General features: G+C 42.0%; 2 protein-coding genes across 3 annotated transcripts in view; one reads left to right on the top strand and one right to left on the bottom strand.

Moving 5' to 3' along the window:
* ETFDH (electron transfer flavoprotein dehydrogenase) overlaps positions 1-13,425 on the top strand; it is a 41,272-nt gene extending 27,847 nt beyond the window's left edge. For both annotated transcript variants that reach the window (XM_040251410.1, XM_040251411.1), the window contains exons 7-13: positions 2,079-2,225; positions 3,922-4,062; positions 5,226-5,369; positions 7,316-7,484; positions 9,401-9,583; positions 9,832-10,053; positions 11,582-13,425. In XM_040251410.1, the coding sequence (XP_040107344.1) occupies positions 2,079-2,225; positions 3,922-4,062; positions 5,226-5,369; positions 7,316-7,484; positions 9,401-9,583; positions 9,832-10,053; positions 11,582-11,745 (1,170 nt within the window). In that variant the 3' untranslated portion in view covers positions 11,746-13,425. The remainder of the gene's footprint in view (positions 1-2,078; positions 2,226-3,921; positions 4,063-5,225; positions 5,370-7,315; positions 7,485-9,400; positions 9,584-9,831; positions 10,054-11,581) is intronic.
* PPID (peptidylprolyl isomerase D) lies at positions 12,271-25,753 on the bottom strand. Its single transcript, XM_040251412.1, has 10 exons — positions 25,064-25,753; positions 23,038-23,178; positions 20,658-20,764; positions 18,490-18,678; positions 17,545-17,667; positions 16,939-17,045; positions 15,125-15,266; positions 13,505-13,591; positions 13,361-13,403; positions 12,271-12,653 (listed from the first exon to the last, which is right to left on the bottom strand). The coding sequence occupies exons 1-10, from the start codon at positions 25,146-25,148 to the stop codon at positions 12,565-12,567; spliced, it is 1,113 nt and encodes a 370-aa protein (XP_040107346.1). The 5' UTR covers positions 25,149-25,753; the 3' UTR covers positions 12,271-12,564.
* Positions 25,754-27,268: the final 1,515 nt, after the last annotated feature.

Genomic DNA, 27,268 nt, shown 5'->3' with positions numbered 1-27,268 from the left:
ATGGTGCTTTTCTGTCCTCTCTTCCCCAGTGCCTAGCATAGAACGTGGTACACTGGATGCATTCAGTTAATAGTTCTTGAATCAAAAAGAAAAAGATGCTGAAGAGAGTAATCAGGAAAATGGAAATTAGCATAGCAATGCGTTAGTACTACCCTTAGCAAAAACATAAGAAGAAAAGATATGGGCTTGCCAGGTGGCTCAGTGGTAAAGAATCCGCCTGCCAATACAGGAGGTACAGGTTCCATCCCTGGAGAGGGAAATGGCAACCCACTCCAGTGTTCCTGCCTGGAGAAGCCCTGGTGAGCTACAGTCCATGGGGTCGCAAAGAGTCAAACACAGCTGAGCACACACACACATACTGTCATGAGCTGGAAACAGGGAAAGTGTCTTCTTACATACTGCGGGCAGGAATGTGACTTGTTTAGACTCTGGGGAAGGCATTCTGGGGACAGCTAGTAAAATTAAAGTAGGTGTGTCCAGGAGGAGCAGTGCCACTCCTGGAAACCTAACCTACAGGAACAGAAGCACCAATGTTGTAAGGGCACGTATACAGGGTGTATGTTTTATAACACGCTGTTCATCACAAATGAACTGGAAACAGTGAATGTCTGTTACCTGTTAGCAGAAGCGTAAACCTGTGGTGTTCCCACATGGAAAGACTTGAGCCACACAGTCACTTGGGAGATTTCCATGAAGGGCTATGGTGAGAAAATAAGATGCACAAAAAGTTGGATTATATGATCGTATTTTTGTGACATCAAGAACCAGAAAAGTTTGGGTGTATATGTAAGATTTCAGTACATAGATGTGTGTATATATTTGGGTAACACTCCGCACGCTAGGTTCTTAACATGGTTTATGGATGATGAAGTGTGGTAAGAGGAAGACAAAAGCAAATTCAGAGGTACTAAGCAGAGTCATTTATAGGGTGCATGTGCGTGTGAATGACGCACAAGACAAGCACAGAGTTACCAGCAAATGTGAAAAGTGTTCACATTCCCAGTAATGGAAGTTCCTGATTGATTCCTCCTTTCCTCCCCACACATTTCTCCTTTGGTAATCATAGGTTTGTCTTCAAAATCTGTGAATCTATTTCTATTGTGTAAATAAGTTCATTTGTATCATTTTTTAAAAATTAGATTCCACCTATGAGTGGCACTAGGTGACAGTTGTTTTTCTGTCTAACTTACTGAACTTAGAATGATCATCTCTGGGTCCAGCCATGTTGCTGCAAATGGTATTATTTCATTCTTTTTTATGGCTGAGAAATGTTTCTTTGTGTATATGCACTGCATCTTCTTTATCCTTTCATCTGTTGGTGGACATTTAAGTAGCTTCCATGTCTTGGCTAATGTAAACAGTGCCGCAATGAGTATAGGCGCGCTTCCATCCTTTTGAATTAAGAGTTTTCTCGAGATATATGCACAAGTGTGGGACTGCTGGATCATACGGTCGCTCTGTTTTTAGTTTCTTAAGGAATCTCCATACCGTTCTCCATAGTGGCTGCACAGTTCACAGTCCCATCAACAGTGTAGGAGAGTTTCCTTTTCCCCACACCCTCTCCAGCATTTGTTATTTGCAGACTTTTTGATGATGGCCCTGCTGACTGGTGTGAGGTAAAAAATGTTCTTTAATGATAGAAGTTTCAGGTATCCAGTGTTACACTTCAACATCTGTATACACTGGAGAGTGACAGCCACCCCAAGCCTGGTTACCATCTGTCACCAGTTGACCCCCTTCATCCATTTTGCCCTTCCCCCTCACTTCTCACCGTACATTCATTTGTAGGTAATGGGAAGAGGGAGCATGCTCTGTTTGTTTGTTTTAATTCTTACAAACTTAACCATTCAGTCAAGTACTTTTGAAGTGAAAAAGTAAATATAATAAAGATACAAGATATTGATTGACTGCCTTATAAATTTAAATTCCACTTATAACAGCAATTAGTTTTACTCCTAAAATTATATATTTGTACCTTCTCTTCTATATCTAAATCATAGTTCAGTTCAAAACCAACCAGAATGTGAACATTGTAAAAACTGTCAAATGTTGCAATTTAATGTGTTCTTATTTCTTAGACAACTTTCGAGCGGGGACTGGAACTACATGCTAAAGTCACAATTTTTGCAGAGGGCTGCCATGGACACCTGGCCAAGCAGCTGTACAGGAAGTTCGATTTAAGGGCCAACTGCGAGCCTCAGACCTATGGAATCGGGCTGAAGGAGGTACCTGCATTTGCTGGTGTAATTTTAATGTGGCAAGATGAAGCTCACACTCATTTGTATTGTCATGCAATTATCATTAATCAGAAATGTTCATAATGACTGAAAATATTTGGGATACTTTTCAAGAGGCTTTCCTGATGGCTCAGACAGTAAAGCATCTGTCTGCAATGCAGGAGACCCGGGTTCAGTCCTTGGGTTGGGAAGGTCCGCTGGAGAAGGAAATGGCAGCCCACTCTAGTACTCTTGCCTGGAAAAATCCCATGGATGGAGGAGCCTGGTAGGCTACAGTCCATGGGGTCACAAAGAGTCGGACACCACTAAGCGACTTCACTTTCTTTCAAGGGGCTAAAGAATATAACTAATCAAATTTCACTATTATATAAATTGTGTCTGCATGTTCTAATTGTTTTGTCAAATGTTGATTGAAATAAGTCTTGAATTTGAAAATATTTGTGACATTAATTTTTTTTTCATTGTAGTTCCATTTCCCTAATAGAATTTGACCTGTTATCCATATGCTCTTTGTAAGATGACCACATCCTATAAGAACTGCTTATTCAAAATTATAATGTAAAAATAACTTAGTTTATAGAGTACTCACTCAATATATTTAATCTGCAGCATATATTTTTATTAGGTTAAATGGATATTTTCTCAGTTTATCCAATCTCTAGTCTGATTTCCCAAACCTTAGGTTTATTAGCATAAGAGTTTCATTATAATTCTTTTGTTAAAAATATTTTGGGGAGTAAAACTCAGAAAGGCTCAAATTCTGTACATAACTAGATTTGTTATATTGTGAATAAGGGCTTGTTTGGGCGGATTGCTTCCCTCGTAGCTCAGTTGGTAAAGAATCCGCCTGCAATCCAGGAGACCCTGGTTCGATTCCTGGGTCGGGAAGATCTGCTGGAGAAGGAATAGGCTACCCACTCCAGTATTCTTGGGCTTCCCTTGTGGCTCAGCTGGTAAAGAATCTGCCTGCAATGTGGGAGACCTGGGTTGGATCCCTGGGTTGGAAAGATCCCCTGGAGAAGGGAAAGGCTACCCTCTCCAGTATTCTGGCCTGGAGAATTCCATGGACTGTATAGTCCATGGGGTCACAAACAGTCGGACACGACTGAATGACCTCACTTGGCAGATTGCACTTAACACTATGTGATGTCACATAAAATCTGATTTTTAGATAATATTTCAGATGAAAATTATTGTATAAAATTTAGACCTTAGCCTTCTGAAAGTAGGATGATCGATTTGCTTCAGGTGGGGAGAAGGCAGTGCAGGAGGAAATAAACTTTTTTCTACTGAAAAATAACATCTGTCCTGTAAAGTAGCAGCTCTGACATGCAGGGCTCAGTGCACTTTATGAGGCAAGCACTCCTGCGTGGCCCCCACCTGGATCCAGGTATAGGTGGCTACCAGCACTTCATCCCCTCTATGACGTTTCCTACAAACATGAACACCTTACCCATTTGAGAACCTGATTAGTGTCTTAAGCATTCCTGAATTTCCTAACTCGTTTCTTTACTTCCATTCATCCCTGCAGTTTGCTGGGATGTTTGAAATGCCTGTTATGTGTTTCTCTTATTACAGTTTTCCACTTGTTACTTCATAAATAAAACATAAAACTTAGCAGCTTTTGTACATGTGGTGACATAAAATATCTAAATAATACACTACGACCTTTTTTTTTTTCAAGTTATGGGTTATTGATGAGAAGAGGTGGAAACCTGGGAGAGTGGATCACACCGTCGGCTGGCCCCTGGACAGACACACCTATGGGGGCTCGTTCCTCTACCACCTAAATGAAGGGGAGCCCTTGGTAGCACTTGGCTTTGTGGTGAGTCATATGCCCATGATGGGAAGTTCCACTGTGAGAGTCAGTGCTCCTCAGTGTTACAAAACCAGGGTGTCACATCTGGAGACTGTGAAAGGCTGATCACTTAAAGCTTCCTTTCTGCTTTATCCATGCGTGAAATGCGTATGGCCGTTGTCAACATCAGTCCACTTCTGCTACACGCCAGACCTTGTGCTGGGTGCTTCCCTGAGAATGCTGTTCCATAAGATTCCCATGAAGTCTGTCCATCCTTATTTTACTTATGGGAAACCTCAAGTTCACAAAGGCAATACAACCTTCCCAAACACACCCACTTAAGTGACAGAGGCAGGACTCCCGCCCAAACCTGTCCTACCTGAAGCCGGTGTCCACCGAGGCATGCCATCACTGGAAATGCAGTCCACACCAGGTTTGAACCTGTAACTTTTTAACAGGAACCTTTTCTCCCTCTTGGTCACTTACATCTTTGCAATAAATTATATCTTGACCATTACAGGGAATGGAAAAACAATATGAGTCACTGCAGCTTGCCATTGGTTGCAGCTTTATAGTTCAATGTTGATTAGACTTGTATATGATAGGTTAAATGTGTGCACTATTGGTGTGTTCAATGCATTCTTTTTGTTTATTTTTTATAGTGATTTAATCTTCTCAGAGCAAAAAAGCTTGGTTATTCATTTCAGCATTTCATAATACCATGTAAAATATAACCTCTGATATTTCTTGCCCTCTTTATAAATATGATTATATTTGGTTTCTTAATTTTTGCCTCAGTGTACTGTATAGAGCTATTGATTTCTAGAGTTGGTGTTGGTAAATAAATAATAAATTGTTATAACTCCTTTTGTAGACATATAATGCATGACACCTACCTACAAATATTTTTTAATTTTAATTTTGATTTAGAGAGTACAGTGATTTATTAATATGTTCTAAGTATTTTAAGTTTGCAAGTTATAAAAACATGGCATGTATTGTTTACCCTTCTTTTCCAAGGAGATTTTATTACAATTATTTAATTAAATTTGATCATTGCATATATATTTCTCTTAAGTCCTTTGAGAATAAGAATTTTAATGTATATATTTTCGGATCAATAATTGCCCATACTTCATCTTGATATAATTTGAAATAGCAATGTCTGATTTAAATATAAACATTTTAAGGTTGGTCTGGACTATCAAAACCCATACCTCAGTCCATTTAGAGAGTTTCAAAGGTGGAAACACCACCCCAGCATCCAGCCAACATTGGAAGGTGGGAAAAGGATTGCCTATGGAGCCAGAGCACTCAATGAAGGTGGCCTTCAGGTAACTCTGCCTTCTTTTTTATTCCTTATTTCTGTATTGGGGAATGCAACGTCAAAACATGAGGTCACAACTCTAGGTAAATAATAGAAAGTTATCTCATAGGGAGAAAATTTAAGTAACCAAGCAAAGCACCCTAGTATTTATAAAACTGTACCTACCACACCAGAGTTAAATAAATTATACCATGGATTTGGTTTTAAGGATATACTTGTTTCGAGAGAAAAATTCATGGGCCTTTTTTTGTTTGTTGGTTTGTTTTTAACCAGAAAATTTAAACAAGATCTTCTCCTTTATTCCTTAGCTAGCTGCCAGGAAAGTCAAGGACAATAGTAGTTTTCAGCAAAGGTAATTAATTCATCTCAACTACCTAGTAATATCCATGCCCTTTAAGTGGCCTCTGTTAAGTTTTTACCCTTATTTGTCCTATTGTAGTATATGTTCAAAATTAGAACTACTTCAGAAATTGGGTATCTTTTTTAATCTATTGTAAAAGTAACAAATAGATCATAGAAAATTGAGAAAAGTTAACCTTAAGTGAAGTTCTAAATACATTCATAAAGTCAAGTAAAATCACAACTAAATTATGAATGGAATTGCTAGAGTTCTAAAATAACACTGTCCCTAAGTTCCATTGCTACAGGATTACCACTCATGAGGTTTTTATTTCTAGAGTAGTTACTCATTTGCAGTAATTTTTGTTAAATTCCCTGTGTTCAAGCCCATTAAACTCTGGAATAATGTCCACAATAGCTACTGCCACCCTAATGCTACTCTTTCATTTCTAGTGTAAAGGCTTTTGTATACTCGGCAGTACATACAGATTCGTATTTACATCATCTGCCTGTTCACTTCAACGTCCCGGATGATCTTTAGATGGGCAGGAAGAGATGATCCGTCCCCGCCCTGCACACATGCACACTTCTTACCTAAACATTTCTGATTTAATTAGTCAGAAATTCGGAAACTCCCATTAAGTTTTTGAGGATCCTTAAGACGCAAAAATTGAGAACATTGGATTTTATTTTGAGTATTACAAGTATTATTTTGAGTATAACAAATATTACATGACTTTTTATTTCTCTTTCCTCAGTCTGTACCAAAGCTTTCTAATTAGAAAGCTTCATCTGGCAGACTGTCACCACCCACCACTTTCTCAGCAGAGACTCATGGCATACTTTAGGAAGCTTCCAGAGAAGGAAATAATACATGATGAGGAAAGAGCCACTGTCTCTGTTTTCATTTTTACTCTGTAGATTAGATTACAGTACATTTTCCCGTGCTAACTATCCACAACTTAGCTGCTACATTCTGGGACTAAACCAAAGCATCACCACCTTTGATTACATTGTTTTTCATCAGAAATGTATACGGAGGTCCAAACAATCATCTTAAGATTTATTTCGGAAATTCAGTTTACTCTTAGGTTAAGTAAAATATATTATTTAGAGTGGTAGCTAATTGTGGTGATGCCATGATTATAATCTAGGTTTCCATCCCTGAACATCAAGGTAAAATAAAAGGGCACGTAGAGTTAAGATAACATTCTTGGTAAATCCTGTGTTACCCAGAATGGCTATAAAAGCGGATCACAATTTACATAGTAGTCTTTCAGGTTTAGAGAATATTTTTAATTATGACATAGATATGCATAAATAACATTTTATTTAAGTGTTGATCTGGTCTTACATATTTCTCATGTAGGTAAGTCATGGGGAGGGAGATGGAAAAATCCTTAATAGAAAAAGAGTGACAGTTCTGATCCTCATTTTCATGGAAGGGGAAAAACTGCTTTTGCTCCGATTTTTCCTTTAACTATATTCATTTTCATGTAATTTTTTTTTTTTCAGTTTTTCTCTACAGCTTTAAAAGAGGCTGTAGTGTGAGTATTTAGTTTTAGAGTGTTTGTTGAATCTGAACTAACAAATGTGCTTTCTTTCTTTCCTCAGTCTATACCAAAGCTCACCTTCCCTGGGGGTTTACTTATTGGTTGTAGCCCTGGTTTCATGAATGTTCCCAAGATCAAAGGCACTCACACAGCAATGAAAAGTGGTATTTTGGCAGCAGAATCTATTTTTAATCAACTAACTAATGAAAATCTCCAATCAAAGACGATAGGTGAGAACTTCCTATGTGTTCTCAGGTTCTTCACAGGGACATTTAAAAAGAAGCTATTTAAACATACACTCAGTGCACATAGAGGAGGACAATAAATACAATTAAGAATCTTGGTCTTTATGTTTATTTCACTGAATACTGGAAGATGCTTACTGTGTCTGTCCCTTTACACAAAGCACAGAGATGCGTGCTGGGCAAAGAAACCTATGGCCCACTCACAGTGAGCGAGGTTTTTACGGCCACCTTCTAGTTTATGAACGTGGAAAGTAGAGCAGCGCCTGTGGTGTCCTGGCCCCAGGAACACGATCAGCATGAGGACCCCACATCACATCACATACACGCCCAGGGAGACCCTCGCCAGCACCCCCAGATGTTTGTTCCTGGGCAGGCAGAGGAGTCATGGCTGCAGGCTCCACAGGCCTGGCCCAAGGACCCCTCAGGAGACCGTTCATCTGAGGACAGCCTCCTTTCAGGCAGTCTTATCTCTTCCCCAAGAACAGCGGGACCTGCCCCACCCTCTGCCTTCACCTCCTTTCACTCTCCTTTCTGGTCCTGTTACTGCTTCCCAGGTCCTGGGAGTGCCAGGCACCCCTGAGTTCCCTGCACCTCTGCTCAGATCTCTCTAGTGGCTCCATGTTGATGAGTGAATCTGCAGTGCACACACACACACATACACACATATGTACACACACACATACACACACAGCACGCCCAGCCCCAGCCCCTCTTGCCATAGGGTATCTTCCACCTTTGGGCAGAATTGATCAACTTTTATCTCCTGCCTCCTGGATGGAAAATCAAAAGCAGGGGCTTCATTCCCTGTGAACCGCAAACAACAGTAGCAACTCAGTACTTGATTTACGCCGTACTCCATAGAGTCCGGTAACATGATGCTTGCCCAGTAGGTTGTACCTTCAGGTGTCCTGGAGGCAAGGAGGCCTGGGCAGGGGGGAGGGGGAAGAGCTGCAGGGGACAGAATCCTCACCAAGGGTGTTTCCCAGGGGTGCTCTCACTGCACACAGGGTTCCATACCGGAAGGGTGGAGTGAGCAGGTCACCGAGCAAAGCAGTGGAGCTGCTCACCATGGAGCTCACAGGAGGTAACCAGAACTAAGACATCCTGCTAGAGGTTAAATGCAAGCCCTGAGCTTTAGGCATTGTCAGGCGTTGTCATTTCCTAGGGCTATCACAACAAAGCACCACAGACTGGGCGGCTTGCTTATTCTGAGTTCCCCACGCCAGCAACGGGTAGTGAAGGTATTGGCAGGACCACTCCCTCTGCAGGTTGGTTTCCAGCTTCCAGGAGCCCCTGGCATTTTTGGCTCCTGGCACAGCAATTCCAGCCTCTGCCCTGGCTTCCTCTGAAGTCTTCTCTGTGTGTGCCATCTTGTTAAAACACCAGTCATTGGACTGAGGGCCCAGTCCACTCCAGTATAACGTCGTTTTAACTCATTACACCAGCAACGATTAAACCTATTCTGACTCCGAGACAACCTAGCGTGACCCCGTCTGAGACACCTCAGGGTTATGACATTAAAATGCCTCCCGGGGTGGGTACAGTACAACCCATAGCAGGTAGGAGGGTTTCGCTGATCAGTTCTGAAATTTCTCACGTTCATAAGTAGCATGAGCTCTCTTAGCTTCCTTTTCAGGTTCACTGAATTTTAAAACTTATTTCCCATGCTACCAGTTTGGCCTTACTGCCTTGCCTGTTAACACCACATCAAATGGGTTCTTTTGGGGTGATTTATGTATACATTTATGTATAAAAGATTCTTCAAGTGTAGTCTTACACGACCACCTGCTTTTTGTAATTACGTAAGATGCATTCACTCATTTTGGTAGCCAAGTACCTTGACAGTAAGACTCCTTGAGGGAATTTAACACAATTTTATTTTATTTTTTTTTAATAAAAAGGGCTTGATGTAACTGAGTACGAGGACAATTTGAAGAAGTCATGGGTGTGGAAAGAGCTCTATTCTGTCAGGAACATCCGACCGTCCTGCCACAGCATCCTGGGTGTGTACGGAGGGATGATTTACACTGGAATCTTCTACTGGATATTCAGGGGGATGGAGCCCTGGACTCTGAAACATAAAGGTAATTCTGGCCCCTATGAGCATGAGCATTAGTTATTAACTCGGGAACAGGACCCAGTCAGTGGAAAGAAGGGGAATTTTCTTACTTTACTGTTCTAAACTTGCCATATGAGAGAAATTAATTCAGTGTCAAGAGAACAGGGTACTGTTTTAAGAGGGCTAAAATCTTGCTTCTTCAGTATGTTTACAAGTTATTAAATGTCTAAGGAATTCTATTTTTACTAAAAATCTTCCTCAAAACTTTGGAAGGGTCTGACTCAGATAAGCTCAAGCCAGCCAAGGACTGCACACCCATTGAGTATCCAAAACCAGACGGGCAGATCAGTTTTGACCTTCTGTCATCCGTGGCTCTGAGCGGTACCAACCATGAACACGACCAGCCAGCACATCTGACCCTGAAAGACGACAGCGTGCCTGTCAACAGAAACCTGTCCATATATGACGGGCCCGAGCAGCGATTCTGCCCTGCAGGTTAGTATGTTCATTTCCACATGTGCTCCAAGTATCTGCTTTAACACATCAAAAATAGGCTTCCGTTATTTTAAGAAATTTCTCCTTCTATTGCTTAGAAACAGTAAATGACTCCTACATCTAGATTCCTTCCAAAAACCATTATTCTTACGGTTCTTACTCTCATTAGCAGTTTAGAGTAGGGATTTCTTAAGCCTAATTTAGACAGCATTTCTCAGAAAAATTGTTTACCCTCAGCCCAAGGTGAGGGTTGTGGGAAAAAGCACCAAACATCTCTCTCCATATTCATGCGACTTAAATCATTTTTGTCACAGCTGCTCCCATCTGTATGCTCATGTTTAGTTGCTAACTTGTGTCTGACTCTGTTACCCCATTGAATGCAGCACACCAGGCTTCTGTCCTTCACTGTCTCCCAGTTTGCTTAAATTCATGTCCATCCAGTCCATGACGCTATCTAACCATCTCTGCCACCCTCTTCTTTTGCCAGCATCAAGGTTTTTTCCAAGAGTCAGCTCTTCACATCAGGTAGCCAAAGTATTGGAGCTTCAGCTTTAGCATCGGTCCTTCCAGTGCATGTTCAGGGTTGATTTCCTTTAGGATTGACTGGTTTCTATGCTGACATACATACACACATATACACATATGGTATGTATGTAGGTATCCTAAAATACTAGATTTCGGCCACATGCAGCCGAGGGAAATGCTTCTAGACTTTAAATCTATCATGGATACTGTATCTTTTAGTGCTAAGCTTTCAACTAGAATTATAGTAGGAAGTGGTCTCCAGTGGTGGTGAGACAGACAGTACTCAGGTGTGTGGAAACCAGTGTACTCTGGACAGGGGGAGGGCCGTGACCATCTCTGACTTTCGCTCCTAACCCTGTCATCTCACTGGCTTGTAAATTGAGGATAAGAGCTGATCTTTGCAGCCATAGCCACATTCATATGAGCAGATCTTATTTTATTGCACTTGATGGATGTAGAGCTTTTTCAAAATGGAAGGTGTGTGGCAATCGTGCATTGAACAAGCTGACTGGCGCCATTTTCCCAGCATTTGCTCACTTCACATGGCACATGAAATTCTTGCAAAATTCCACACTTTCTCATTGTATTTGATATTGAGATCAGTAATCTCCGATGTTACTACTGTGACTGACTGAAGGCTCAGATAGTAACACTATAATGTAACTGCTACATACACTGGGAACAAAACCCCCATGATGCACTCTATTTCACCATATTGTGGTGTCTCCTGTGCAGGCCTGTATATAACATCACATTCAGAAACTGCTCAATGAAGAGTCCCCTTGTTAGTTACACCAACTCAGCCACATGCTGCCACACCTTCTGCTTTTATCATGTCTGATTTAAAACAATAGCAAATGGACACACCCAGATCTTTGTAATATTCCCTGTGGGTAAATGTTCTGTCAGCAAACCTCATGGATTTCTGTGGCTAGTTTCTCCAGGACCTCAGCTTCTACTCTGAAGTTAGCTACTGCACCATGTTGTCTATTTTTCCTCACAGGCGTTTATGAATTTGTCCCTGTGGAACAAGGTGATGGATTTCGGCTACAGATAAATGCTCAAAACTGTGTGCACTGTAAAACATGTGATATTAAGGATCCAAGTCAGAACATTAACTGGGTGGTACCTGAAGGCGGGGGAGGCCCTGCATACAACGGAATGTAAACTGCAGCTGGCTTCAGGGTCTCTAAAACAGATGGCAAACTAACTTCCAGTATTTGGAAGTTCACAGGTGTCAAAATATCTTACAAAATATTAGTGATCAGTATTCAAACAATAATTACCAGTGAAATCATTTTATAAGATTATGAACATTTCTCTTAAATAAAACTTTGTTAAGTGCTGAAGCATCTATTTACTTCTCCAATTCTTCCAAGATTAAGCACCAAAAGCAAGATACACCATCAGCCTGTAATGTACATTTATTTGACTTGTCAAGTTCAACACTTCATGTAAAGTGTGTATTATGTTGTAGACCAGAGGCTGGCATCCAGCCCACCACTCTTCTTACAGTGTGATGGAGCCCAGCAATGCCTCCTGGTTTACATGCTGTCAGTGGCTGCTTCTGAGCTCCAAGTGCAAAACTAAGTAGCTGAGACAGTAATGTCTGACCCTTTAGAGACACCAGCCAGCCCAGAACCTGTACTGCAGACAGACGCATCAAAGAACTGAGAAAAACAATACACAGACTCAGGCTTTTGTCTGTTTATTCAAACACGATGTGTCTTTCGGGGTTTAAAAACAAGCTGGAAACACCATTACCCTTTGAATAATGCAGAGTCACTGAAGAGGGAATCGACGCCATTGGAGTTTGTAACACTGGTGTGTTAAACGGTGAGTCCCTATCCATATTCCTGGACTGTAAACACAGGGAACCGAAGTATCAGAGGGAGCACAGGAGGGATCACACCAAACAGACACACCATTTAACTGTCTTCCTCGCTCATACAATCAACACACACTTAAGCAAAACTGAATTCCTCATCAAGCAAACATTTTTGCATAAGCTGCCTTCTCTTTATCTTTCTGTGCCTTTATCTTTTGCTTGACCTTCAGCAATTCTGCCTGGATAGCTGTAAAATAAATATGGAGTATGAGTTATTTCTCAAAACATCCAAAAAATTAGGTTGACCAAACTGATGCTTTAGTATGGTTTAAAAAAAAAAAAGATAAAACTCTTCTCCTGAAGAGTAACTGAGCCCTATTAACAGAGCATAATTTAGAAGACTGTCCACCAAGAGAACGAACAATTACACGCAGATGTGCCTTCTCCCTTCCGTTTAGAAGCGGCTCTAAAGTGCCTCCCCAGTTTCATTTAGCAAAAGACTCAAGATATATTTCAATATCTAGACTGATGATCACTATTTGTAGTTGGTTTATTGGGAAAGCAGCTTATTTTTGTTGTAGCTTTCCAAAACTTTCCCACAACATATCCAGTAGCTATTCGGGATATGTCCACATTCAGCTTAAGGAATGGTCCCAAACATTAATTAAATCTGCCATAAATATTACCTTCTAATGCTGCTCCTTCATCTAGCATTACAGGACAGTAAAGCAAATAGTCCAGATACATGCAAATGAGTGTTCTGGACAGAGACTAGACTAAGCTGAGGGCGGGGCCCTGCCTCACTGCAGTGTGATTGGAGCCTAGCCCCATAACAGGCCTTCTGTAGCATCTGCTTAACAAATAAATCTCTTTAATGGCAAAGAGTACAGTGGCTCACAAGCATAAATTCTTAAAAGACAAAGTGAACTTTCACTCCAAAAACTGCCAACTTACCTTTATCTTCTGGTGCTATTTCCTGAGCTTTCTTAAGATCAGCCTTTAATTGGGAGAGAAACAAACAACAAAAAGAAATAACAGATTATGATTCATGAAAGCGGTGTTTTTTTTTTTTAATTAAAATTTAGAACAAAGTTTTACCAATGCTTGATCATATTCTTTTAATCCTTGCCATCCTTGCGCTCTACGGTACAGTGCTTTGGTATTTGATGGGTCTATTTCAAGGGCCTACAAAAAAATCATAAAATCAGTTTTTTTTTAATCCAAACATTGAATACTAAATATATATCCTAGATTTCAATTTACTGTCAGCTCCAAATCAATTCTTCACTGCTTTGTGACAACTCTAGACCCAGAGAGCCGCCTCTGCCTGCTGACATGTTGTTTGGTCAGCAGAGGGCGCTACGGGGACACGGGCAAGGAACATGTGTCCTTTCCAGGCTCCTGCAAGCGTGCTCCTCAAGCACCCAAACTTCCTGCCATCCAGTGAGGCAAGGCCACCCCCTCCACAGGAACTCTGAATCTCAGCCCAGCCCAGAGGGAGTGGACACGCCTATGTTATACATACAGATGCACATAAACAGACATATATACCTGCTGTTGCTGTATTCCTCAGGGTTCTCTTTACTAGCCAACCTCCATTACTCCAATTCCCCCTTTTATCTATTTTATAGTAAACTTTGTCTACAGAAATTACTGTGTAATACCTATCTTCTGATTGGGCCCCTAGCTGATAGGAAAAAATATTCTGAATAAAAATTTGTATATATTCATTTAAGCTGACATCCAGGTTTTTTGCAGGAACATGAATAACTTAATAGGCTTCTCCTCTGAAACGTTTTAAAAATAATCTATTTATTTATTTAACATCTTTTAAAGGTCAGCACCCAGATTTTACTGAAAAGAGTATATTACTTGCCTCGCAAAGGTCAAGAAAGCAATCCAGAACTACCTTGTCTTCTGCTGCCTACTCCCTTCTAAATACACTCTTTACACCTTATTCCACCTACCCCATAAACTGGGACCTCATTTCATTTCTACTTGCTCAGGCATAGCTGACCTGTGTACACCAATTAATGGGCAATATACATAAAAATGACTGGAGGTGGTCTTTCTGAAATATATGTTCTCATTTGAAAAACTTGATCAAACACACTGTCCTAACTGCTGTGCTTAAGGAGGGAGTGGGGCCACTTTCCAGCTCTCTCCGTCAGCACTGCTGACATCCATGAAGGCAGGCAGCCTTCCTGTGTTCCAACAGCACTCATCCCCCCAGAAGAGTCCTGACAACCCTAAACTGAAACGGACTCCCTCTCCCACCAAGTAAATTCCCTGACGGGAGGGTCTGTCTTTCAATCAAAACAGCTAAGCACCTATCAGCTGCTTAATCTGTGCCCAACGCTGCGCTTAAAATGCTTTACAGACGTAACACAGTCTTTATAACAATCCCAGGAGGAAAGCAGTATTTCCACTTAACACAAAGAAATTAAGGCTCTAAAATTAAGAACCTCCTCAAAATCAAAAAGTGACAGTGGTCTAAGAGAAAAACCATGTCTGCTGACTGACCTCACAGCCAAATTCTTAATCATTCCTGGGTTTATCTTCCAATGTCCGGCACATAATAGGTGCTCAACAGTTAATAAATGAGCTGAGAAAGACAGTATCTTCACGGGAAGTGATTGTGTTATAAACTAAATAAAAGGTTTGAGAGGAAGAACTGAAATCCAAAATATTCAGATGTAAGAACATCAACAGACTCACCTCCAAACAGCTATCGACTGCGCCCTGCCAATCGGACATCTTCAGTTTGCAAGCGCCAATATTCAGCACACAGCTCAAAGCGACAGGCTGCAGCTTTGCTCCATCTGCATCCTCAGCAGCAGCCCGGGAGCCTTCCACATACCTGGAGAACACCCCCATACAAGCAGCAAGCAACACCCCATTAAGACACTTTGCCTGTGACTCACTCATAACTCGTCAGTTTTGACATGGAAGTTCACCGATGCTAATATTAATACTCTTAATGACCACCATCTTTTTCTTAAATGCTTTCATGTAGAAGATTTTTTGTTCCAACTTTTTTTCCCAAAATGTTAAAAGACACCAACTTAAGAACAATCCCCAAACCTAAACATTATATATACTGTTAACACTTTTCTATTTGTAAAATGAAGGTTTTTATCAACCACTTTCCAATGTAATTAGGTTTGGAACTAAGGTTGTCATTGCAGGAGAGGGACTGGACTGAGAAAGGTGAGGAAACCCGCGGTGGTAACTCTCACTCATCCTTTACTGTAGTTCCCATGAAAGGGGCCCGGAAACAATACATGTACCTGGTCCCGACAGTCTAGTCTCTAGTCTCCCTCAGTGAAAAGAATCTGGGCTCCTGAGAGAAATTCAGATCTGGACAGGAGGTTAAATATAAGATGAGCCTGGACCATCTTGTGGCAGAAAACAGGCAAGTGCTCACAGACTAAGAGGAACATGTCAAATACTGACAAGGGGCTTCCACTGGGCAAATACGAAACTTTGCAGCATCAGAAAGAATGATGGGAACAGTATAATAGGCTGAACTGAAAAAAATAATCCACGGATCTATAGTAATACTAAAAAAAGAGTAAGGCGTCCTTTCAAACAGAAGAATGACCGCTAGTAACTGCAGAATGGCTGGTAAAATCAGAAAATCACAGTTCTGCAGCCTCAAGGTAGTAACTGATTCAGGCAAAGGTCTTCAGTGATGCTGAGACCACTGGATGAATTCCTAGAAACTTAGTCATACAATCTCATAGCACCACTGCACAGAGGACGTCTTATTTATTTAAAAGGTAAAGGTGTTTTTATAATAGAGACATATGACTAACACCACTTTAACCAAGTGCCAGAACTCAAAATAAGCCAAACTGCCTTGTGCCTTCAGGACATGATACATAGGATACAGACACATCATCTATCCTCTTGCTAAAATATTTAACCTCAAACTAATCTGGAGGAAGCAATAAAAACATACAGGTGATATTCCCTATGACAACTGGCTTAGACTCCACAAAATGGAAATGACTTAAAAGATTAAAGATTAGAGAAGCCTTAGAGACATAAAAACAAATGATACAATGGATACTGGAGTTAAAAAAATTTTGAGACAACTGGGGACCTTCGCATATGGATTACATAGTAGATAAGAGTGTATCTATATTTGGGAGATGTTTTTATGCATCAAGGCTAAGTAGAAAATGTCCTCATTTGGGGGGGAAATACTGATACTTGCTAAAGTATTGAGGGGTAAAGTGTCATTACAACTTCCTTTCAAAATGATTCTGCAAAAATAAATGTGGCAGAAGTTAAAAATTGGTGAATGCAGATAAAGGTACATGAGTATTCATGTACTATTCTTAATTTTTCCATATTCTGAAAATTTTCAATTAAGAATCTGTAGGCAACTAAAAAAATGCAACTAAAATTTCAATATACCTGGTTACTCTGCAATAGGCCAAAAATACACAAAGCAACTCTTGAATTTCACTTTGTAATTCAATTTATAGGTTCTTAAATGCAATTTATTAAAAATGTTTTATTACCTTAAAACTTTTGTGTATTTTTTAATGGCCATCTCCCAGTTCTGGGATTTGAAAAACGTATTTCCAATGTTTTTTAAGTCTTCTGATATTAATAAAATTTTATCTACCTGTAAAAAAGAAAGAATACAAATATGTGAGGTTTGAGTATGTAATGCAGTTTAGTCCCAAGTTCTATCTTTAAGACAGGCTGACAAAAAAAGCTCAAAATTTTAGCACTGGGAATTCCCTGGTGGCAGTCAGGACTCTGTGCTCCCACTGCAGAGGGCATGGCTCCACTCCTGGTCGGGAAGCGAGGATGCCACGTGCCACACAGCATGACCAATAAATAAGTAAAATTAAAAAAAATTTAGTACTGACTTTTTTAGCAGTTTGGCCAATCTGAAAGTATTTGTTAGTTGCTCAGTTGTGTCTGACTCTTTGAGGAGACTGTAGCCAACCAAGCTCCTCTGTCCATGGGATTCTCTAGGCAAGAATACTGGAGTATATTGCCATGCCATTCTCCAGGGGATCTTCCCAACCCAGGGAGCCAGCCCTAGTCCGCGGCACTGCAGACAGATTCTTTACCATCTGAGCCACCAACAAAGCCCAAAATCCTAAATTACTCACATCTTTTAAATCCACATCTGCGTCCTCGGGGAAATCTGGGTGACTGTCACCAGACCCATCCTTTGGGAATATTCCCCAATCATCCCCTTCTTTCAGTTCTCCGCATTCTGCAATAACGCACAACTGTAAAAATAACCCTCAATTGTAGAAGCACACTACTACATTAATGATGATTTTTAAAAGGTCTGGGTTAAAAGCTCTACGGCTGCAAGTCATGTGCAACACTGTCTACGTCGCTTCCTGGCGGCACACCTGCTGTGACTGCAGTAACGCATTTCACACACTGGCAGGGGCACAGCAAATCCCTACTGTGGACGCACTCACTGCAGCCAGTACTCAGTGGACAGCGTGAGTGGACAGTTTCACCGTTCCCTCAGGTGTTGCGCATGCTTTCAACTGACTCTTCCCTTCACACAGAGTGACAGCACACCCCGCAGGTCTGACTCTCCAGTTCCCACTCCCAGCCCTGTGGATGCAGGGTGTCTGTGATGGCTGTGGTGTTCCACAGACATGTGGAACAGAAGGATCTTTGCAGTGACAGGATCTAGTCCAAACCCTTCAGTGATTTATACAGGATGAGAAACCAGGCCAAGGAAAGAGAAATCACAAGAGCAAGGCTAGACCACAAGTTACATGGCAGAGGAGACCAAAGGACTCCTGGCTTCCTGCTCTCTCTCTACTCTGCCCCCCTACTCACACCAACTCAAAGTTCTACAGGTAGAGGAGACTTCAGTTATCAAAATCAGCAAGACTGAAGTTAAAATAGTAAGTCTCTTTTTAAACTGCTCTCATCTTTCCCACAGTAGCAAACAGCTTCAAAGAAAAAGTGGCAGGTCCAGGCTTCTAGAACAAGAGCCTTCTGGACATTTTTCAGCCAGCAATCACCGTTTTACTCACCCTTCTCTAATCCAGCAGCTAAGATAATATTACCATCTTGCTACTCACTTTGGCAGGTTTTTCACCTTTCACCTCCACATTTTCCAGAATCTTTGCCACACCCATTCCTTTAATCACTTGGCCAAACACTACGTGCTTCCCATCCAAATGCGGAGTCGGAACGGTGGTGATGAAGAACTGGGAGCCGTTGGTGTTGCTGCCCGCATTGGCCATGCTCAGCAATCCCTCCTTGTCATGCTGCAGGAATAAACCATAAAACCAAGATGAGAGTTCCCGCTCTACTCTACCAACCGTTCACAGAAAAGGGGGGCGGGGGGCGCCGCTGGAATACCACTTAGAGCACATAATATAGAGTGATTTTACTTCGTTATCAAGTATGACTTTAATTCACAAAACATGAGCGTACTTAACCACTTTTTAAACTTTAAGGAGAGCTTATGAAACTAAATTAAGATGAAACAACAGTGGGGGCAGGGGTGGTGCTCCTAAATCGATCACACTGAGAGCATGCTTGGACTTCATCATTAAGATGGAGATACCACAGGAGGGAAGTCTAGTAATTCTGCTTCACCCTTTCTTATGACAGAAGCACTTTTTCTGAAAGGCACTTAACAGTGTTCCCACTTTCGGGCCTACATTGATTCTCTCTTCACACGTCAGCAAAGTTAGGTCCTTTCCTACTCTACACCCGTGTAACACTCATGTTAGCCCTCCCACCTGAAACTGGGAAATTTTACCCCTAAACCCAAATCTAATCCAGCTCTCAAAGACCACCAAGTGTGCAGAAGAATCATGTGTCCATGCAATAGCCCCTCTTTTTCTAAAATCTTATTTTTATTTTGGCTGCACTGGGTCTTTGTTGCTTTTGTGCAGGTTTTCTCTTGTGGCGAGTGGGCTATTCTGTTGAGGTGATCAGGCACATCCTGGTGGTGGCTTCTCTTACTGCAGAGCACAGGCACTAGGTGCGCAGGCTTCTCTAGCTGCAGCACACGGGCTCAGTAGCTGGGGCGTATGGGTTTATTCGCTCTGTGGCATGTGGGATCTTCCCGCGTCAGGGATCAAACCTGTGTCTCCTGCATTGGCAGGCAGATTCTTATCCACTGCACCACCAGGGAAGTCTACTCCCTTTCTTTTGATCAACTTTTCCATCACATAAGCTGAGTTTTCATCCTTCTGGTACTTTCTTTCTCCCTTCCAAAAGTCTGGTGCTTTCTCCACAATATTAAATATTATTAACTTTATTTCCTCAGCCTCCTCATGCCTTCTTCCTTCCTCACTCATATCCCTCCCTCAAAGGCATCTGTATTTTAGTTCCTTCTAACCAAATCTCAGCCACCTGGCGAGGTCCAGTCTGCCTAGTTCATGCACCCATTCCCCCCTGATGTCTTCCCTAGTAATCCAGACCATAGGAGTCATAACTTTCTCCTGTAGTATACACAGGTCTTGGTCAACTTAGCATTTACTTACATTTTATTACATTATTCAGTTACATTATACAGTAGCCCTGTGTGTCTTAATCTTGCCTTTTTGGCAAGATTTTATTCCTTATCATGAAGGTCTTTCTTTTTTATAAACTCTTTGGTGCCAGTGACTGTATTCACTACAGGAAATAAACTGCTTAAAACACTGATATTTATTCTCAAATGATCCTAAACCTTGCTCCTGTTCCCCACTTCCAAAAACCCATGTTTACTTTTGCTCTTACATGTCCACTGTCATGACTGAATGATACCACACCCTGACCGTGACCCCAGGGTCATTGAAATTAAGCAGGCACAGGCATCACTAAGGTCCCTTAGGAGCCTGGACATTAGCCAGATCCGCTAGTCTGCAAATGCCCTGACACCCTGGTCATTAACCATGGTTTTGCTGCTCTTCAAATTTAAGCATAAAGATGCACAACTTACCATCCCTCTAATGGGAACATTTTTCCTGGAAACAATTTTGCCATATGCTGGCCACCCATGAAAACTCATTGGCTTTACTGCAGTGTATAAACCGGAATCACACTGAAATAGCTGTTGTATTTTTGCCAATAAAACCATTGCTGGATGAGTTTTTTTTTTTTTCATATTAAAGATGTATATTTATAAATATGATACCTTTCACAAATAAAGGAGATCTAAGCACATCTGAGGCATTTATCCTAATTTGACAAGAATCCCAGACACATGACAACCTTTATTGTTAGCAACACACATTTTTGTCTACTTTACCTTATAATGGAAATTTTCATCTTCAAATTTTTCACCATAAATGCTTTCTCCACCTGTCCCATTCTGATTTGAGAAGTCTCCACCCTGAATCATAAATTTCTTAATAACTAAAAAAAAGGGAAAATCAGCATTAGAAACTACAGCAATGTTAACTAATAAATGTGTGACGATAAAGACAACTTCTCTCCTGCTCTCTCCACCTATACGCACAACTCCAGGCTCTTAAAAAGCCTTTTCCCGATCCAAATCCCCACTAACACTCAGAGAATTCGTTCGTATGGCACCTCCCCTACAACACTATCAAACCTCAAGACTGGATCTACTAATTTTTCTCCCAGAGTACACCTTGACTCTATCTTTCTTTTATAATATGGATCATAACAATCTGTCTCTTCTAGCAAACAGTTAAGGACAGCAACACCGTTTGTCTTCCAGGGTAACCATGTGCATAGCTGGGCACATAATGGTTACTCAAAAATGCCTACTGAATAAACCAATTATTCCCAAGAGGCCTGTTACACTGTATTGGAATTACTTCTGCAAATGTTATTACTTAACACTGCCACCACATACAGATTCCCTAGAACTCTGTATCTGCTTGTATGACACTCATGTAGTCAGGAGACACAGCTGAACGATAAAGGGAAAAGATAAGGCAGAGCCTTGAAGAATCCACATGATTCCTGATGTGAAAGGTCACAGGGTGCCTTCTTCCCCCAGCAAAGAAAATGCAGCAACACGTGTACAATGTTGCTCCTGAGGAAAGCCCTTGAGAAACTCAGCACCCAAGGTTTCTACAGGGTCTCATCATGAAGGCACTCTCTGCCTAGCAGATACCAAAATTCCACCACATCCCCAAAAGGAAAGCAGTTGTTCAGCATAAATCAAACTGTACAGTCTCAGCAGAGTAAGCCACTTACAATTCAGAGAATGGTTACATGCTCTGACTTCAGGCAATTCCACCCTTGCAAGTAGATTTAGGGACAGCAGTCTCAGGTCTGCAATGTTAATTCTTGTCCACAGACACTTTATTAGAATACAGGCAACTCCTTGATTTACTGCGCTTTGCAGATACTGCGGGGTTTTTTTTTTTGTTTTAACTTGAAGGTTTGTAGCAGTTCTGCATCAGCAAGTCTTTCGGTGCCATTTTTCCAACAGCAAGTGCTCACTTCATGTCTCTGTCACATTTTGGTAATTCTTACAATATTTCAAACTTTTTCAGTATTATTTGCTACAGTGATCTGTGACCAGTGATTTTTGATGTTACTACTATAATTGTTCTGGCATTTTTTTTAGCAATAAAGTATTAGATTAAGATATGTATTTTTCTCCAGATACAATGCTACTGTGCACTTTAATAGACTATAGAATCCTGCACATATAACTTTTATATGCACTGGGAAACTGGAACTTTGTAACTTGCTCTCTTACAACATTCACTTTATTGCAGTAGTCTGGAACCAAACCTGCAATATCTCCCTGATATGCTTATATTTGGGACTTCCCAAGTGGCGCTAGTGGTAAAGAATCCACCTGCCAAGAAGGAGACACAGGAGATGCAGGTTCAATTCCTGGGTTGGAAAGATCGCCTGGAGAAGGAAATACTCCAGTATTCTTGCTTGGAATACTCCATGGACAGGGGAGCGTAGTGAGCCACGGTCCATGGGGTCGCAGAGTTGGATCTGACTAAGCACAAACACACATACTTGTATTTTGATATTTTATTAAACATGAAAGTAAATCCACAGTTTAAGTAATCTAAAATCAATGTTAATTTTTTTTAATCAAGTTTCTTTAAATACTTATGTAACTACAAATTAACTTGCTTATTCATTAAATAAATATTGAGTGCCTACTCAGTAACGATACTAGACGCTGAGGACTAAATGGTGAGAAGATGCAGTTCCTCAAATATGGAGCTACTCCATGGGAGTACCAGCAAATCATCACGAAACCAAAGGATGACAACACAGTGAAAGGTCACCTTGTCATCACATGTCACACCAGGGATCCAAAATATGGAATCTTTAAGTCAGCCGCAGTCTTCCCAAGCAATCCTGCCCAAGAAGTAGGCATAACTTTTTGTCACCAGGCAGTCAAGCTACCCAAGCTCTATTTGTTTATCATGGCCACATCCTGGTGAAACAAGGGCAACCCATTTCTCAATAAATAAACCTTAGGACCCTGCCATAGTTACTTCCACCTTTCACGGCCCAACATCTATGAAACTGACCTATAGTCTCAGATGTTAAAGCATCCTTTTGAAACTAACAGTAACTTCTAATTCTCACCCTCTCCTTAGTGTTTTCTTCCCTAACTCCCTAAGGAACAGGATTCAATGACCTCTAAGAAGAATCAGATTCACAAAATGTATACATACTTCTATGGAAAGGACATCCTTTGAAATGGAGAGGTTTCCCAGTGGTGGGTCCAATGCCTTTTTCTCCTGTACACAACGCACGAAAATTTTCTGCAGTTTTGGGTACAATATCTGCAAACAATTCTAAGACAATTCGACCAACTGAAAGAAAAAATAAAATTGTGTCAGTATGCAAAACAACTAAATTAGCACATGATAGAAGAAATGGTAAAATTATGGTGACTGAAAAATACCAAGTTTTCTTTTTTTGGTCATTTTTCTAATATTCTAATTCAGTCTACCCAAATTGAGTATCATGTATCCAGATGACTTTAAAACAACTACTTTACTACATCTTACAAAAGATCATAAACAGTAGCCAGAAGATTAGCAGCATATAAGGACACCATCAACCTCTGTCCCCCCCCTTCTCCACCTGCCCTCAATCTTTCCCAGCATCAGGGTCTTTTTCCAATGAGTCAGCTCTTCGCACCAGGTGGCCAAAGTATCGGATCTTCAGCATCAGTCCTTCCACTGAATATTCAGGGTTCACTGACTCAATGGACATGAGTTTGAGCAAACTCCAGAAGATAGTGAAGGACAGGGAAACCTGGCATGCTGCAGTTCATGGGGTCACAGAGTCAGACAAGACTTAGTGACTGAACAACAACAAAGGACACCATCATTTGATTGATTTTCTCTGACATGTGCGCGTAATTTTAAATCACCAAATGACCAATAGAAGAAAATGCAATATCCTCTGAGTGGTCAGGTTGGCCAAGTTTTAGGTGCAGCTGTGGTCTCTGTGCTCTGTGGAACCTGCCTAGTGCTGCCTCTGCTGCAAAACCTGAAAAAGTTGCCATTCTAGACAATTCCTAAGGCAGGCAATAAACCCAGCACTAAATTTCAAAACAAAATGAATGCACACCTAAGTCTCCGTGTGTGTGTTTGCCTGCCTTCTCAGTAAACAAAGACTGTTGCAGCCATTAAGCCATCACATTCTGCTGACCTGACGCTGCCGCAAGAGCACGGAGGGAACTCAGTATGGAGACAAACAGGCTGCCCACTTCCAGGTCCACCTAGCAGTCAGTTGCTGCAGCCACCCTGAACAGTGTACCCTGAGGAGACTAAGGATGAGAAAACACAGGATACTGGCCCCAGACAGCTGAGATGCACATCAAATGAACGATTTCAGTGAGCCCAGAGTCTTACATCTTCCCATACAGAGAAAAGCCCTAAACTCCTTAACTAGAGACACCTGGTTTTCTTTAATACACAGTAATCTTTTTTCGATGTTCCGACCACCTGGTCTTTGTTGCAAAAACTCCTATATACCTTGACTCCTTCCTCATCTCTTTGAACAGAGCTGAGATACTCTGTCCCAGGCTTAAGGGACAGAGTTTTTTCCTTTAAAGCAGCTGTAACGTGTTCCAGAACAGGAGCAATTAAGCTACAAAGCAACGTGAGAATTCACCAGACCTGAGGCGCCTCCAAGCTGCTACTGTAGCCTAGGCAACCACACCGCCACACAGATCTCATTTTCCCCATGCCAAACCAGAGAAAATGTCCACCAATCTGAATGGATCAGTAGTAAAGAAGAATCAGTAGTAAAAAAGAAAAAAAGAAAACACGCAAAAGTCGCTTTAATTTATGGACAACATGGCAACTGCTGACATACATCACTTGGCAAAAGACACAGGGTGACGGAAGCCCACCAGACGCTTAACCTTGGGTTTTCAAACAGGTTCTCGCCCTACAAACAAAATCATCTCGTTTTGTGCTAACTTCACGGTGCTAGGTGGCGGGCAGGTGCGGCCAAGTCTGGACAGATAAACCCAAAGGCTTCCAGCATTCCTCGAACAGAAATTTCCAGAAACTTCTCCACGCCCCACGGCACGGGTACAAGGCCGCGGGCGCAACCCAGCCCAGAGGCCTGGGCCAGTCCAGGTCCCGGTGTGGGCAGCCGGCCCCCACCTCAGAGCAGCCCCCTGCCCGAGCAGCGCTCCAGCCTCAGGGGCCCGCGACCCCGGGCGCCCCGCCTCCTCACCTCGCTCCCCTCCGATGTCCACGTCGAAGAAGACTCGAGGATTACGGGGGTTGGAAGGCTTAGCCTGGGGGGATGGATGCGACATTGTGGCCTTAGGGCGCGTGTACGACCGCCTCGTAACACCGCGTGGTCCCCGTGCAGCTCCAACCCTAAAGTCACAAGGCCCGCGAAGAACGGCGGCGCTGGTGAGCTGCTTCCGGCTGGCGTACGGGGGACACGGCTGACTTTCCGGCTCCGCCTCTCAACTTCCTGCGGCGCGGCCCGACTTCCGGCTTCGCTGCCCTTGGGGTCTGCTGGCGCTTGAGCTCGAGCGGTCGGCTCTGCGCTTTCTCAGCCGGGTTTCTCCTCTTTTCTGGTTCACTGAAGCTGCAGGCCCAGTTGTTTTTATTCCTCTCGCTCGTGTTTTGGGAGAGCGTTGTCAGGTTGTCACCCCGTTCCACCTCGGGACTCCGCTCTCAGGCGAGGGGCCGGCTGTCTAAAAATCCGTTTGTCTGGGAAACACGGCTGGGAATGCTCACGTCGGGGGTCGTCAGAGGGTGGAGACGATGGCCCTCAGCACCCGCCTGGCGGCTCAGCAAGCCGCGGCGAGTCGCTGATCCCCGTGCGGTGGCGGCCGTGTTGTAGATCGATTCTCTTACTTGGCCATGTGAGCGGTGGCAGGAGGCCAGGCCGAAGATTCCTGGTTCAGCTGCCTTCTAGATCGCCCGCTTTCCCTGGGGAGCTGTATTCAAGCTTCTGATTTCGCTGCATGACCGCACACTTCTTGATAAAGCTTAATTCTGGAGAACAGTGGTGCTATGGTCCTTACCACTTTATAATATTCTGATTGTTTATTGACCTATTCGTCTGTCTTCTGCCGTTAAACTCCACGAAGACAAGAATTTGGTGTTCTTTTTTCTAACCTCAACACTTCTCACAGTGTCAGGCCCTGAGAATGTTTATATGAAAATGTCAAGAAATTTCATTTTCATATGCCTTTATGGACAATGCGAGAAGAGTTCCTGTATCAGCTCCTCATGCTGATCCTTTCAAATTCCAGCACATTAAAGTTAATGTAAAATGTTACGCTTTTATGCATTGGTGGCCTTCAGTTTCATGGTGTTTATCCGTTGTGGTTCCCTGAAGATCAAGAAGAAATTACTTAGCACATAACCTCTAAGACTGCTTGATCAGAGTCAAAATAAATTATTCCTAAACCCAGTCTCATTTCAGAACCACAAATTGGTAGCTTAGACTTTTTCTCACAAATATCAAATAATTAAGTAAAAATTTTTATTCTGATCTACGAGCTTAAAATCAGCTTTTAGTTTATTCCAAAAGTAGTCTTTTATGCACTATAATCTGTTATTATGGTTGATTATCATTACCATTAACTAGGCAGCATAGCTAAGTGCTTCTACTTGGCTATCAGACTTTGGGGGTTGAATCTCTAAAAGCAGTTTGTGATTTCCGAAGTTACTTAGCTTCTCTGTGTCTTAGTTTCCTTATATGTAAGTTAAGATAATACGTATTTTCTAATGTTTTTATGAGGAGTAAATAAGTTATTTAAGGTGTTTTAGTTTCAGACACATAGTAAGTACTCAAGTGTAAGCAATGATTAACCATAAATAGCTAATGCTGCTAAATCGCTTCAGTCGTGTCCGACTCTCTGCGACCCCATAGACGGCAGCCCACCAGGCTCCCCCATCCCTGGGATTCTCCAGGCAAGAACACTGGAGTGGGTAGCCATTTCCTTCTGCAATGCATGAAAGTGAAGTCGCTCAGTCGTGTGCGACTCTTAGCGACCCCATGGACTACAGCCCACCAGGCTCCTCCGTCCATGGGATTTTCCAGGCAAGAGTACTGGAGTGGGGTGCCATTGCCTACTTTATTATAATTGGGCTTCCTTGATGGCTCCCAGAGTAAAACGTCTGGCCAAAATGCGGGAGACCTGGGTTTGATTCCTGGGTCGGGAAGATCCCCTGGAGAAGGAAATGGCAATCCACTCCAGCACTCTTGCCTGGAAAATCCCATGGACCGAGGAGCCTGATAGGCTACAGTCCGTGGGGTCGCAAAGAGTCAGACACGACTGAGCAACTTCACTTTCACTTTATTATAATTACTAATATCAACGTTGATATTACTAAATACTATATTACAGTAATTACTAATATCAAAAGTTACTAATATCAATTTTGAATAATACTTCAAAATGAAAGAAGCAAA

Source organism: Oryx dammah, unplaced genomic scaffold, assembly GCF_014754425.2.
Source record: "Oryx dammah isolate SB20612 unplaced genomic scaffold, SCBI_Odam_1.1 HiC_scaffold_12, whole genome shotgun sequence".
Classification (NCBI taxonomy): domain Eukaryota; kingdom Metazoa; phylum Chordata; class Mammalia; order Artiodactyla; family Bovidae; genus Oryx; species Oryx dammah.
The sequence above is the reverse complement of the archived record's forward strand: the minus strand, read 5'-3'. Positions and strand labels throughout refer to the sequence as shown.

What these genes read in the sequence shown, in the direction of transcription:
- PPID (XM_040251412.1), bottom strand. Translation starts at nt 25,148, where the DNA reads ATGTCGCATCCATCCCCCCAGGCTAAGCCTTCCAACCCCCGTAATCCT. An exon ending in AGGATGTCCTTTCCATAGAA is followed by an intron (nt 20,765 to 23,037) that starts GTATGTATACAT and finishes CCTTTTTTTTAG; the next exon opens with TTATTAAGAAATTTATGATT. An exon ending in AAGGTGAAAAACCTGCCAAA is followed by an intron (nt 17,668 to 18,489) that starts GTGAGTAGCAAG and finishes TTATTTTTACAG; the next exon opens with TTGTGCGTTATTGCAGAATG.